At 31.6% G+C, this 16,405-nt stretch overlaps 1 protein-coding gene across 1 annotated transcript in view; it reads left to right on the top strand.

Moving 5' to 3' along the window:
- Positions 1-10,508: 10,508 nt before the first annotated feature.
- Positions 10,509-16,405, top strand: part of LOC143044199 (4-aminobutyrate aminotransferase, mitochondrial-like) — a 48,217-nt gene continuing 42,320 nt past the window's right edge. Inside the window, exons 1-4 of the mRNA XM_076216102.1 lie at positions 10,509-10,666; positions 12,565-12,686; positions 14,592-14,709; positions 15,739-15,788. Coding sequence (XP_076072217.1) covers positions 10,603-10,666; positions 12,565-12,686; positions 14,592-14,709; positions 15,739-15,788 — 354 coding nt within the window. The 5' untranslated portion in view covers positions 10,509-10,602. The remainder of the gene's footprint in view (positions 10,667-12,564; positions 12,687-14,591; positions 14,710-15,738; positions 15,789-16,405) is intronic.

The raw sequence follows: 16,405 nt of genomic DNA, 5'->3' as shown, positions 1-16,405 counted from the left end.
ATTTGATTGAGATCATCGAAAAAAATACCCCCTTGAAGATAAATGGTTGCTCCCTAACTTTGTTTATCATTTCACAGCTAAGAAATTCATCTCTGAAGTGAAGTACCAGTAAACTGTTTAATTCTTGACAAAAAAGTGCATCATTATATTCAACCTTCAGGATCGTCAGGCTTAGCTGTCAAATTGTTTTGATTTCTTTAACCTATGCTAAAAAAATTATAAATATACATGGTTTATATTAAACTAATGCTCACATCTGAATGCGTCAAGTACCTTATTTTTATCTATAATTGTTCTTTTGTTTTGAAGTAAATATAACATGAAAAATATTTTATTTCATTAAATGTCATTACATCTTAAAAAAGTAAAAGGGAAAACATATCGAACTCAAATAGCAAAATCAAAGAAACTCAAACAAACCAAACGAATGGGAAACAACTGTTAAATTCCTGAATTGGTTTAGGCATTACCTTATATAGAAAATGATGCTTTGAACCTGGTTTTATAACTATCTTAACCTCTCACTTGTACGACACTCGCATACAATTTCATTAGTTTGACAACAATGTCTGAGCAAAACAAACACGTAATAGGTAAATAAAGGCAACAGTAGTATACCGCTGTTCAAACTCATAAATCCATGGACAAAAAAAAAATCGGGGTTACAAACTAAAACTGAGGGAAACGCAAAAATATAAGAGGAGAACAACGACACAACACTACAATGTGACACACACAGAAACGGACCAAGGTAAAAATGTCGAACATAGGGGAATAGCAGTCACCATTGTGTATAAATCTTAATCACTACAAAAACATATAACTATTTCAATAAAGAAAAACAAAACGGCATGATTCATAAAGCTTTCTTGTTTCTCTCTTTTTTTTTACACAGATTAGATTGGTTTTCCTGTTTGAAAGGTTTTACACTAGTAATTGTTTGGGGCTCTTTATAGCTTGCTGTTTGGTGTGAGTCAAGGCTCCCTGTTGAAGACCGTACTTTGACCTATAATGGTATACTTTTACAAATCATGACTTGTATTGAGAGTTGACTCATTGGTACTCAAACCACATCTTCTTATAGCTATATAAAGCAAAAATGAAAGACACGAATACAAAACATGACAATAGCACAATAACACCGTAGCAGGATGTATAATCACGCCAAAAGTGTTTAACCAAATATGGACTATAAAGTGAAGGTGAACAATATACAAAAGAAAAAAAAGAACACTTAATTAAGATAGTAAACAATGTCAGCACCTAGCATGTTTACTTTAAGACCACCATGTATGTTGATGTGGAATATTTATCGACAAGGTCTTGATATTTTACGATGAACTTTTTCAGATAAAGGACGAGCATTCTTTGACATAACCCTTGTTCATCAGCTCTCTGCACCGACACTGGTGACGTTTCATTATGTGTCAAATGGTGACAAAGATATTAATCAGATACACATTTAGATAAAATTGCTTTTTTTTGTGTCCCAAGAAAACTTAAAAGCATAAATCATTTGATTTTCAAATACATGGAATAATGGAGGGAAATGTACTGATAGCGAATAGTTGGCCTTTGCTGTAAGCTTCGTTAATTTTGTTAGCTTCACTAGTCTTGGACTATCAAGTTAAAATAATTTTGTTTACCCTGGTCGAAGAGATGCATATGCACCTATTAATGAAAAGCACTTTGCCTGCCTGAAATCTATTACGCATTGTTTTAATAAATACGATTTGAATAAATTATCACATTGAATCTTCTGCATATTTAGTACTTTATTGTATATTTGACCTCGATTTGAACTGAGGTGTTTATCAACTTATTTTGTTTTAATCTTTTTGTTATGTAGCACTTGACCTGCATTGTGTACCGCGGTATTATCGAAAACGTACTTTTGTTCTTTGGATTTAATAACGCACGAATAAAACTTAAGTTTCAATTAAAGTATAAGGATAAAAGGCTATGTATTATATTGAAACAATATAAATCAATCTAGTTTAATTTGTTGTTGTTATTCAACAGTTTTATTTAAACATTTAAGAAAAGGAAATTAACTTCAATTTCTTCTTTGAATATTGTGACAAATTATGTAAAATGTGCATTGTTTAATCAATACCCAAAATGATCGCCTTGAAGATCATAATTATTTTTGTAGTCAGTCAATTTAAAGCAATAGATGGGGAGATCTTTGAACGATTTCTTAAAAAAAGTAAACAATACGTAATATGTTTCAGGCATCCAAAGCGCTTTTCTGGATTTACCTACATCAGGTGTGCTTAAAGCCGAATATTTGAAAGCCAATAATGTATAAGGACCGATCAGTTCAAAAAGGACATAAAAAAATCACATAAGGTGCTACGAATGCAATTTCTCGGATCATAAATGTATCAGTACTACAACAATTATACTTGACACTTATGGAGACCAAAAAGTAGCCGAATATGTTTTCACGGTATTATTTTTAAATTAAATATTTTGATAAGGTGTAAGGCGGTAAAATTGTATATAAAAAAGTTGAAAGAAAACCAAACAATTGCTATACGTATAGCTGTTTTCAATAATTCATTAGGAAACTTTTTTACCTGCATAATTTAAACGTAGGTTTTTTAAGGGACTTTGTTTTTCAATTAACAATAAGATTTATTCAGATTCATTCTCTGCTCTATGGAGTTTTATCAATACTGACACCATTGAACAAAACTGCCGTATTAAATGTATTTATAAAACTGTGTTTTTTTTATAATTTGTATACTGCTTATGATAAACCTGAAAGAGGCAAGCATAATTACAGAGAGTTGTCAAGTCAAACTAAAAAGAATTAACATGTTTAGGGATAAGTGTACTGAATTGGGCCGGACAAACAAGTTTTTCTCTTAACATGTTTATATATATTACAGTGAATTATTTATATTTTAATCTTTATCAAAATGTATTATATATGAAAAGAAGATCGCTAGTGTTTGCCAATGAGACAACTCTGCACAATAAACCAATTATAGAAATTATTAACTGTAGTTCAGCGGAAGGCCTTCACCAATTAGCAAAGCCCATACTTTTGTTTTTTTTCTTCAACAGGATAAAAATATGTACAGTAAACAAAAAGGTTACACAATTAAGGTCCTTGTCTATAAAGAACGTTGTTTCTATAAACGCTCTTAATAAATAATTGTTATTTATATCTTTAAGTTATAATAGTTAGTGTTTTCTACCATATTTTCTATGAAATGTGTGTAATAATCTACTATGGGTTATAAGAGCACGAAATGTATTCCACATTTGACCACTCTTTGATATATAGATAAATAATATCATTGACGTGTCAACTCTGTCACCGAAAATAAAATTGATTCCCTTTCCGGTTAGGGTAATACATTTGTACTGTAAAATCTACTAGGGGTGAAAAAAAAACGTCCAGATTGAGCAGGCACGATTACTTCATTATTAAGAACCCCTTTAGCAACTTTGAAGGGTGTATGATACATTTTGCTTTACACACCTTCTGCCCCAGTTCTATATACTCTCTTTTCCACTGGTGGTGGATTTACTAAAAGGAAATACTAATAAAAAATTGTAAGACATATACTCCTGATATAGTTACTTAACATTTTATCTGCTGCTTGATAATTTTATATGTAAGCAGTACTTTGAATGATATATCCAAAAAAATCAGTAGCATTTTAATCTGTTTATTTCAAAATAAATCTTCTTTTAAGTTTCAAAGTACAAATTCATGTAGTGCTTACATGTTTTTTCAAGTTGAGTGAACTTTTTATTATATGAGTCTTTTTATGGGAATGAGTGATTAGTTATTAAGTGATGAAAAGACGTATAAAATATCTACCCACTCATAGTCTATATTTATTGGGAAGTACCTTTTTCCAATTTTATTTCAGAATTAACTACTTTTTTTTTTTAAAAAAAGTACAAACTTAAATATCGTTATTTTTTGTGTGTCAAACTTTGCAATGTTCCCCATAAGCTCATAAAACTAAATAACTGTTCGAAAAAACGAATATGTGTTTACAAAAAACAAAATATAAAAAAAAATATATATAAATGAAAAAAATATGTGTTCTTAAGGTAAAATTATTTGTATTTGTTTTCATGTTTATTCTAATTAAGTATTTTCCATTTAAGGTGGTACTGTACACTACAGGGAGATAACTCTGTAAAGTCAGCTTAACGTTTTAATTACGTTGTGTTGTAAAGGGAATATTAAGCTTCTCAATGATCAAAATTGGTGTTTGTCAAACTGCTATATAACCAGTGTAATTTTTCTGAAGAAACGATTGGTTCAAAATTTTTGAAATTTTTATATTTTTGTTAAAGGGTGAAAGTAAATACTTTGACAAAATTTTATGAAAATTAAACGAGCCAAATTAATTTTAGTGAAAGTGTTGGATACCACCTTAAAGCATAGGAATACAAATATTTATACACATGCTGATGTTCTTCATTTATTTCTTAAGGAAAACTAAAACTTCGAAATTACAAACTGGTCCAAAATTTTACCAAATTTGATCATCGGTACATGAACTTATTCGTAAATATAAATTTATGTGCAGACATCTTATTCGCTGAGATATTTCATCACATTAAACCGTTTATGGGTATATGTTATACAAAGTACCATCATTCACCTCAACACGGTAACCAAACCATCCAAAAAACTAAAATGCAAAGGATATAGTTACGATAATGTAACGCTATTTAAGCTGGTGGGTTTTTTTTTGGAATTAAAATTATTTTTTCAAAAGAAACAAAAACATTTATTCTAAATCCAGTTATTGGCATGAAACGGGTTAGTTTCGTCTCGTATAATTTTGATATGGCAGGAAACTGAACTAACGGGAGGGATTGTGCTTGATTTATATATAATGAAGACATAATTGTTTCTATCAGTTTAATTGAGATCTAGAGCTGGCATGTCAGTAACTGCTAGTAGTTTTTTGTGTTAATTTATATTGATAATTGTCAGTTTTCGTAGTCTATTCTGTTGCCTGTTTAACAGGATTGAGATCTCACAATACATTTTTTATACTTATGCTTCATAAGTCCCGAATGTGTTGACTAATTTGCTGTGTCTGTGTCTCAATTCACTAGCTAAATGTTTTTGTGGCCTGATTGTGATATACAGATTTGGTGTGAATATTTGTGTAGCAGGAGACACTTACTCTGTTGAAAGTTTCATTATGTTTCAGACAGAAATCCATATCCCTTAAGAAATGATGTTCAAGGAAACCTCATACTCCCTAAACCAAAAACAGAATTGTTCAACAGAATCATTATGTCTTCTGGACCATTCTTGTGGAACAATTTGCCAATACCGTTAAGAAATATTACAAATGTTAATTCTTTCAAATACAAAATATCAGAACATTTATTGAAATCAACCTAGCTGTATAATAAATATTGAAAACTGATTATTTTTTCTTAACATTTTATCAAGTTGTATGGAATGTTATTATCATACTTGACTTTTTATACTAATGTATTTAATGTATATAAAATTGAGAATGGAAATGGGGAATGTGTCAAAGAGACAACAACCCGAATATAGAAAAGACAACAGCAGAAGGTCACTAACAGGTCTTCAATGTAGCGAGAAATGCACGCACCCGGAGGCTTCCTTCAGCTGGCCCCTAACAAATATATACTAGTTCAGTGATAATGAACGCCATACTTAACTCCAAGTTGTACACAAGAAACTAAAATTAAAAATAATACAAGACTAACAAAGTCCAGAGGCGCCTGTCTTGGAAAAGGCGCAAAAATGCAGCGGGGTTAAACATGTTTATGATATCTCAACCCTCCCCTATACCTCTAGCCGATGTAGAAAAGTAAACGCATAACAATACGCACATTAAAATTCTGTTCATGAGAAGTCCGAGTCTAATGTCATAAGATATAACCAAAGAAAATAAGCAAAATGACAATAATACATAAATAACAACAGACTACTTGCAATTAACTGACATTCCAGCTCCAGACTTCAATTAAACTGATTGAAATATTATGAGTTCATCATATGAATATCAGGCACAATCCGTCCCTAATCAGATGGCAAAATCAAAAGCTCGAACACATCAAAAGAATGGATAATAACTGTCATATTTCTGATTAGGTACAGGCATTTTCTTATATTATACTATGTATACTTCCGGTTGTGGAAGAGGAAAAACTGCTCCTGATATTTTTTTAACAATACACTCACTACATCTGTGTATTCATATAGCCTACCTTGTCAGTCATTTCTATCAGAAACCTTAATGACAAGAATGCTTTAAAGCTATAAACACCGGTTATATATGGATGTTGGAACGGACTTTCTACATGTAAACAAACAAAATGGCGAACGAGTTAAAATCTCGTGTAACGAAACTACCTGATAAATATGCAGACTGCATTACCGGTGATGAGATTGATAACATTGACAATGAATTAACAGATGCAAACGCATGGGAAATTCCTGTCAAGCATGTTCAATGCGACAACAAAACCAATAATGTTACTTTCAAAACCACAAGGCAAAGCGTGTGGAAAACCGCAATTGTCGAACATTTTGGGAAGTCTAAAACCAACTGCCAACCACAAAAAACCTGCAATATAATCAGGGTAAATTTTTATATTGGTCCAGACAGAAATAATTCTGTCAAAGTTAATATTTTCCACTCTGGATCTGTCGTCTTTCAAGGTGCAAAATGTGGCAAATTCTCAGACCATTTCTTTCAATCATTAAAGGGAAAATGTGACTTGCTCGACTGGGCCGATGACACAATTGTCAAATGTGACTTAAATGACTCTGCTGATGACACAATTGTTAAAAAGACCGACTACACCTATTCTAAATTTAACAAAAACTATGAAAACATCAGATGCCTTATCAGCCAAAAATAGCGAGATGCTAAACAATCATAAAACAAAAGTAACTGAATCATTATCCACAATAGAAGCAAAAATCAAACATTGTGCCACTGGAATTGATTCTCTTAAAACAAAAGCAAACGTAGCCAACAATCGTGTAAAAGACTTAAAGGCTAATCAAGTAGAACACAAAATCACTATACATAAAATGTCTACATTAATTGTAAAATTAGTTGATCGTATTGAATCACTTGAACACTGTATCATAATAAATCACACAAAATTGAAGAATCAGATGCAGATATTACTTTGAGGCCAACAACTGATGATAAAAATATGTTCACTAAAAATGTGTGCCATGATTCAAACATATTATCTGACATCTTAACTGATCAAATTGAAACTGACAATGAATGGACAGAAGTTACGGGAAGGAAAAGGCAACTCGGACCTACAAATAATGAATCGACAGAAGTTGTAAGAAACAAAAAGCAACCCGAACCTAAAAATAAACCGCCACAAAAAATCCATATAATTGTGACCACTTGATCCTGAGAGATTCAGTCATTCGAAGGATTCAAACAGAGCGCTTAACACCTGGCGCCAGGTATGTCAAGCGGTTTATTCGAGGAGGTGCCTCTACATGTACCAACTTTATAGAAAAGAAGGGGGTAGAATTTAATACCAAAAACGTACTTCTATACATTGGAACTAGAGACCTACAAAATAATGGTATTAAAGATGATGAATTTGTTAAACTTCTCGATATGTGTACAAAAACCTAGCTATATATTTAGATACATGCCAAAGTATATGTGTCTCTAATTACAAGCCGAAGAGACTTTTCCGATAAAATGGTGACCGAAGCAAATCAAATCATAGGCAGTGTATGCATGAACTATTCAAATGTTACTGTTATTGAGCAATTTAGACCATCTGATAACATGTTCCATGACCAAGTTCATATCAACAATCTTGGACTCTCGGTCATTATCAAACATTTGAAAGCTGCTATGAATCTGTCACCGCCATCTCCCAGACCATTACGACACTAGTATGGTCAACCAAATGGGTCTTAGAACGATCGACCTTCATATGCGCCTCCATTTCAAAATATTCAATTGCCAATGAATAACATGGACATGACAAGACCATCATCCAATCCGTCCGCTTTCGAAAGTCTTCAAATGACCAACCATATTTCACCTATGAACATGATGACTTCGCCGCCAGCAAATCCTTTTATGCAATGGTTTCCTCCGCAAATCCCTATGAACATGTGTGCTTCATGGCGTCAACCATGGAATGTACCACCCTATACATCTTGGCCACCGAATATTGCAACATTTCATCCTGATGCTGAACAAAACATTCACAACTAACCAATGATAAACAAATTTATGAATCTAATCTAGTCATGATAGAAAGTATTTTGTTGTAACTGTTTATTATTATTATTATTTTGTTTTAATTTTTTTTAATTTAATTTTTTGTTATAATTATTGTTCCTTTTTACAGCACATACATATCTTATGTAGCTTGTTATTTTATTTTTATGTTTATAATCAAATGATGAAGTAGGGAAAAAAAATCATCAGTGTCCAGTATTATATATGTACATGTATCATATTATAGTCCCAACATCCTAAAATAACCCAACCACATTTATTATTGAACCTAGAATGATTAACAAATTTGACCAAAAGTCGCTTCTCAATATAGCCATGTGGAATATTGAAGGGCTTATTAGTTCAAGAATAAATGACAGTCACTTTTTACAAGTTATTTCAAATTTTCATATCCTTGGCTTGGTAGAAACATGGCTAGAAGATGTCAATGCCTGTACTAATTTACCGGGGTTTGATCTAATTGGTGGCAAAATCTTTTTTTTTTTTTTTTTATATAGAAACCATATATTTTTGGAATAAGCATACAATAAGCTGTCATTTGACGCTGAAACTAACATTTAAAATCAAATTTTAATATTTTCCTTTTTAAATAGATTCTTACTGGTGAAAGATCTTCAATTGTTCTCTGAACAATTGGTTTTTAATTGTAATTGAGTTTGTGCCAATAAAAATATTTCTATTGTATTATTATCATAAATAGGTGTAGGAATCTGTGGCATGAGTGCCAATGAGACAACTCTCCATCCAAATAACAATTTATGTAAAAGTAAACCATTAAAGGCAAAGGTAATTTTTATTTTTTTCAACAAATACTCTCATTCATAGTTTTCATAGTAAATATCTTTAGCAATGTGTATTCAAATTTATCACGTGTATTCATCACGTTCATTGGTCGTGTTAAAATAGATTCTGCTTCTCGACCAATGATCAGGCCTTCAACACGGAGCCTTGACTCACACCGAACAACATGAACAACAAGCTGCTAATAGGTCTGCTTTATGTGCCAGCTAGACTGGGCGAACCAATTTGTAAAATGATATTGTACCAAAGAGTAAAAAAAAAAGCAACAATAAAGGATAATTTCAATCAGATACTAGTAGAATAGAATAGAATAGAATAGAATATCTTTTATTTCCATAAGAGGTACCCTCAAGGGGCATAGTGCATATACATTCATGACAATATATAGTTACAAACAATTACAAATACAATAAAGCAAAACAACAAAACAGATTAATAATTGTTTTCATATTTTCCGTTTCCTGTCTATATTGATTTAGCGATCTATATATGAATGTGATAATTGTTAAGGGCATAGGTATTTGTCAAGGGTAAATCACTAGAATTTAATTACATGTGCATTATAGAAATAATACACGCAGCGTGTAATCAAATACGTGTATTCGTCGAAGTGTAGTAACTATATCATTGTAAGTCTTGTGTAAACAATTAGACACTAATCTGATAAAAACAGAGTCTTTTTAAATCATGAAATACATAATGCTGAATGATCAGATAACCAAGATATTGGTATTCTTTTTAAATGTTGTTAAAGACGATTAAAGTCATTTCAACAACTTTATTCTTAAAAACAAACGATAAAAATGAACACAAACCAACTGGAGTCTCCTTTCATTTGGCTAAATACCATCTGCCTCTATAACAACAGACTTTAATGATCGATCGATATTTATGCATAATGGTTATACGGGTTTGAATTACTTATCTTTTATGGGGGTCTAGATGGGGTTTAAAAGAAGACAATAATGGATCAAGGGTACACAAGTATGACCCAAAAAATAAAGAATAGATAAATTAAGGAGATATGGCTGTTTACTAATGTTAAAATATATGATGGTATATTGATATATCGGTTAAAAAGAGAAAGATCATTTTAATGAACAAAAAACTGATGGAATTGCATGCACTCCAGTCTCCAAAGAGAGGGAGACCGAGTGCCTGGGTAGAGCAAAATAACTGAAGAAAAAATTAAAGAAATATCCAGAAATAAATGCCCCATCTGGTACCTCCATTATTGACCATATTCGGTAACTAGTTGGTTCACACACAAAATCACTGATTAATTTTATTCGTTGACAATAAAGGATTCTAACTTTTTGAAAAAAATTACTGATAACGTTAGATTATTATCAACATTTTCTATATAAAACTGATACAAAGTACACATAGCATTATAGCTAGGTAAAAACAATCGGATTGTAAACTGGCTTATACCAGTTCTATCTAAGGGATATTGAAACTTTGAGAAAGCCCCTGCAATTTGTATTATTAAACTAAGAGAAATATATCCTTGTGCTTCACAGCGACAATGCGAACTTTATTGTACAGATATGTCCCTGCTCTTAAAAGCAAAATTTTTACAAAATCTGAAGGTAAGCTTTTTCTATTACATTCTTTTTATGTCCTGAAAATTATACAGTATTAAATCATTAATACAAGAGGATAGTATAGCATTGTATTTGTTTCTGTAAACATTGTACATAATTTGTTAATTTAAAATACCATAATACATGTAACTAATATTTAATTGACTTTGTCCTCAATGTGACACGACGGGGACACAAAAGTCATTGTCCGTCAGTTCACTTATCTCAAATGAAATTCAATACCATTTAAAAGGTTGATTTAGGGGGAAGGGGCCAGGACATCCCGTCCCCTTATAGATATACATACATGATAAATATATCTATATAGACGTTTTGCATGTATCGCTCTCCAAACGATCAGCACCTGCAACTAACCGCAGTAAATGTAAGTGTCGTCAATATATTGGTGTTTCTACATGCAATATTTAGTATGCCTAGTCTTTGATTGACCCTCTTGTGGTTGGTATGTGTGCTTCATAAAGTTAAAGAATAAAGCCTGACGAAATTTGAATACTATAAAATAAAATCACTTAACCTTATTCGAAAGTTTTTATTAAATGGTAATAAAATACTGCACTACAGCATTATAATAAACTGGTGAACGTTAAGGATAATCAAAGTTATAATTTTAAAATCCCTGCATGCATACGTTATTAATACATTATTTAATTATAAATCAGAAAACACGCTTCCTGTTTTGAATTCATTGTTGTTGTTGTGAAACCTCGACTTTTTCTTACATAAAAAATGTCCACTTGACATATATGTAAATGAATGATCAATAATGTTGACTCACATTATAAATCACGTTACAAATCATGATGTATTGTTTTATGTGTACATGTTATGCTGCCCATCAAGGGCCCTTGATTGGAATAATAAATATTCTTATTCTGATTCTTATTCATTATAATTATTATGGTATAAAAACAAATCATTCGATCAAATGTGCTGATGTCTATATTAGTTCAATGGATACACGTATTTGCCATATATCGAAACATTCAAGGACTAACAATCCGTCAGACAGTGTTCATATATGACCTCGACTTCGTTTCACAAATCAGTGATACATGATGTATTTTCATTTTGTTTGTTCTTAAATCTATATAATTAAGCAAATGCCAACTTTATTCGGTGTATGGCATGGTTTTAAGGTGTGAGTGGGCGTCTGTCATGTTTTATACTTACCTTGACCTCATTTCCTTGGTTCATTGGTCACCGTAAAGTTACGTGGTTAGGTCCGTTTCTCAGATATTATAAGCAATATATAAGACAACTGTATTTGTTGTTTGGAATGATCGCAAGTCCTTCTTGTCCCCCCTTTTAACCCCAATTCCCATCCATTTACCACAATTATACCAAAAGAAGTAAGTCAACTAGTTTTGTTTGTACACGAAATGGAAGCATATAATGGGCACATCTGTACTTCCAAGTAGAAAAGTATTTATCTAAAAATAAATGTTAATCAAAGTCAATAAAGGGTTGCCTACTTTAATCTCTATAACGCTGTTCCTGTTTTTTCTCGATCTTACACGTGCTGAATAATTCCATATGCTGTTACACGGTTTGAAGATGAATAAATTAACATAAATTTGTTTTTAAAGTTTTTAAACACCTGAAAGGACATTTTTGCACTGGTTGGAAGGATATTTTTGCACTGGTTTAAAGGATATTTTTGCGCTGGTTGGACGGTTTTGCACTGGTTGGAAGGACATTTTTTTCACTGGTCGGAAGGATATTTTTGCGCTGGTTGAAAGGCATTTTTTGCAATTGGTTGGAGGGACATTTTTGCTGCTTGAAAGGTCTTTTTAGCATTGCTTGAAAAAAATGTTGAACACTCAAACGTGTTATGTATGTTAAATAGTATTTTTCATTTTCATATCATAATTATTTTTTCCTAGGATTTCACAAGTCGGTTGGTGTCTTGAGATTGGCAACAGAAGAGCCAAATGCACCATCTATCCAAACAGAAATTCCAGGACCCAAGTCCAAGACATTATTTAATGAACTAAGTACTGTTCAGGTAAAGGGCCATCGTATATAAAAAAAAATCATTATGAACTCTCACCCATAACATCTGCAAAAGATCTGCAGTGACCAAAATACATTAAAACTATAGTGTTTATAGGTGACACAAGTTATTATTTCCAATCATGGTAACATATTCAAGTAATCTTATACAACGTATAGTACATTTTATAGACATTAATCTTACTTTGAGCAATAAATTAATCAACACAAGGTTAATTCAGGTCGGGATGGATGTTTTAGAATAGAGAATAGTGGACAGTGGACAAAATGTGTAGAAAAAATGGCTTAAAATATAAATAGAGAAAACTACTCCAAAGAAAAAAAAAGAGAATTATGGGTTGCTGAAATATAAAGAATTGAGAATAATAGACAAAAAATTGACCAAGAAATAAACCTATAAAATAAAAGAATGAGTAAGATGGAAATCCAGACCCTCGTATAATTATGTCAGAACAAGATTAAAAATAGAAATTCTGATATAACGTTAACACTGGGTTGTTTACATACATGTATAGTTTAATCACGATAGTTCAATAACCTACTTTGACCGAGGTAACAAGGTGACCCAAATAAATAAACGTAAACAGGATTATATCACAAACCGATTATATCTGTGTTTGTTTTCGTGCCGGATGAAGCGTAAAATATGGAAACATGGTGAACTTTAACTTTTAAGCACTTATATGATTGATTTGAATGTTTTGAAGAGAAAAGTACATATTTCTTCCATTGTAAAAAAAAATGAAGAACGAAAGAATTTTCAAGACTTAATCTACAAACAAACTGACAAACAGACGAAACGTGAATTTAAGCAACTGTCATATGTACCAGAGACATATATATTTATATCCTATATTCTATCAGAAAACTGTCAACACTTATACCATAACAAAGACTTGAGTGATAAACATATAAATAAAGGACCATCTCAAAGATATAATCTGGCTATCGATTTATTGATTCAAGAACTTATTTTACAATGCTAATAATTGTTTTAGTATAGATATCAGATATAGCAAAACAATGTTTAGTGGAAGTTACTCATTCATTCTGTTCGTACATTTAAGCATGTTTGGTTGATTATATTGTTGGTTGGTTGGTTTGTTAATAATTGAAAGAATGGTCAATTGGTTGATTAAATGTTCATTTTACAGTTTGAATGATGTAAAGAGAGATTTTTTTTGTTGACTAATTAATTGATTGCATATTTGTGTGACGCTCAGTTGCACCGAAATATATAACAGATATTCTATACTAAAAAAAAAGGTCAAAGCTCGTCAAATTCGATTTAACTAATAAGGAGCAGCAATTTATTCATATTATTTGAAGCAATGGCGGAAAGCTATATACAGCGGCAAAACAGTTTTTTTTACTTATTTGACCCGTTAACTTCTATAGTTTAAAAATTTTCCGATTTGATATGAATGGATAAATACCGCAATTAACTGGATTACATGTTAAATTTTATATGAAAACACCATGGAAAGATATGCCCATTTCAAAGTTCATTTTTTTTTATCGCCAATAATGCAAACAAGGAGTCTGTAATGCAGTGGTTGTCGTTTGTTTAAGTGTTACATATTTGTTTTTCGTTAATTATTTGTACATAAATTAGGCCGTTAGTTTTCTCGTTTGATTTGTTTTACATTGTCATTTCGGGGCTTTTTATAGCTGACTATGCGGTATGGGCTTTGTTCATTGTTGAAAGCCGTACGATGACCTATAGTGGTTAATTTCTGAGTCATTTAGGTCTCTTGTAGAGAGTTGTCTCATAGGCAATCATACCACATCGTCTTTTCATACAGATAGTTTTTAAAGTGACATTTGCGAACAATTTTTATTAACTCGTTTACTCTCTTACTAAACAAAATAAACTAATATTTTTTTATCTTTGCAGAATTCTCTGGCAGTACAATTTTTTGTTGACTATGACAAAAGTTTTGGGAACTACCTCGTGGATGTAGATGGGAACGTCATGCTTGACATGTTTACACAGATAGCCTCTATTCCTATTGGTAAGTATTATTATCTGAACTATAACCTCAATTTTTAACAATTCTGGATGAGGGTCCTTCATTCCTGTATTCTCTAATTTTTAAGGGGGCATTAAGTTTTACCCTTGTCTGTACGTACATGTACGTTCCGGTGTTTTGGTTCTTTTTCCTTTCTTTAGTGTGCCTCAATAAAACGATTTGAAACTTACACACAATGCTTACTACCACCAAACACCTGTTTTAGAGTTATGTCCCTTTACAATTGGAATAATTGATGAATTATTGGTTTTCGTTCTCTAACTTAAGTTTGCCTCAACCAAATGTTCGGAAAATTATCCACAATGCTTATCACCACTAAATACAAATCAAGTTTGAATTTTCGTTGTGTCACTTTCACTGTTCTAAAGTTATGCCCTTTACAAATGAAAAAAAAGGATGAATGTTTCGTTTCTCTTCTCTAATTTTAGTTTGGCTCAACCAAATCTTATGACACTTATCCACAATGCTTAATTACAAAAAAAAAAAAAGATTAGGTGAATTAGTTTGAATTTTGGTGGCGTCACCTTTTAGCGTTCTAGACGTATGCCCCTTTACAAATAGAAACGATGATGAAATATTTGTTTCCGTTCTCTAATTTGAGTTTGCCTCAACCAAATATTATGAGCTTAAGAGTCAATGCTAGTAACCACAAAACACAGATCAAGTTCGAATTTTGCTGGCGTCACCTTAACCATTCTATAGTTATGCCCCTTTAAAATGGAACAATTGGTGATTTTTTTTTCGTTTACGTTCTTTAACTTGAGTTTGCCTCAAGTTAATGTTATGACACTTATTATAAACAATGCTTATTACCACAAAACTCACAGGGTAGTGTCAATTTTACAGTTCTGAAGTAATGTCCCTTTAAAACGTTATATTAAAACGGGGGCATGTTCTGTGTCCCATGGACTCATTCCCCATATATTTTATAAGTCCTGAAAACGATTGAAATATTTGTTACTTGACAAGCAATCAATAATGCTAGATCTCTTTACATTTGTATTATTATAGGTTATAATCACCCAAGTTTGGTCGAGACAATTAGGAATGAGGAAAATCTGGTAAGTTCATTTCAACAATTTTTACCTCTTTTTTTTAATAAGCAATGGTATGTTAGCATGTGATAACGGTATTAATTTTGTCTTTGAATACAATCTAGGTATAAGATTGTTAATCACTGTTTATACTACACTGGATAAGATAAAATACTGTATATTAATGAATATTTAAGAGATAACTACGAATTATATAGATATGTGCCAAAATTATAGGCAAAAGGTACAAAACTGTAGACCAATTCTTTTAGAAGTGAAGCGATGCTTAAAAATTTCTGCTATGAACCATTTTGATTGTCAAACATTGTGAAACCATGGAAAGAATATTTTGATACAAGCAACGTATTTAAAACAAAACTCATATATCACATCACATTTGCAAGTTTAAATCATTGCACGTCTGTAACAAAAAATATATTTTGATAAGGTTAGACCTGGTTCATACTTATATATTATGTCCCAGGTTAGACGAATGTTTAAGCGTATGCCCTGATATGAATTATAATTTATCTAATGCATCATATGTTTTGCAAATACAACGTGTCTGCAATGAATCGTATACTAGCCTTGTTTTGTATTTGTATCATTATTTTGTGGTGTGATTTCTAAAAGGATGACTGCTT

The sequence above is a fragment of the Mytilus galloprovincialis genome, chromosome 9 (assembly GCF_965363235.1).
Source record: "Mytilus galloprovincialis chromosome 9, xbMytGall1.hap1.1, whole genome shotgun sequence".
Classification (NCBI taxonomy): Eukaryota; Metazoa; Mollusca; class Bivalvia; order Mytilida; family Mytilidae; genus Mytilus; species Mytilus galloprovincialis.
Note: the sequence above shows the minus strand (reverse complement) of the source record. Positions and strands in the feature narration are given on the sequence as shown.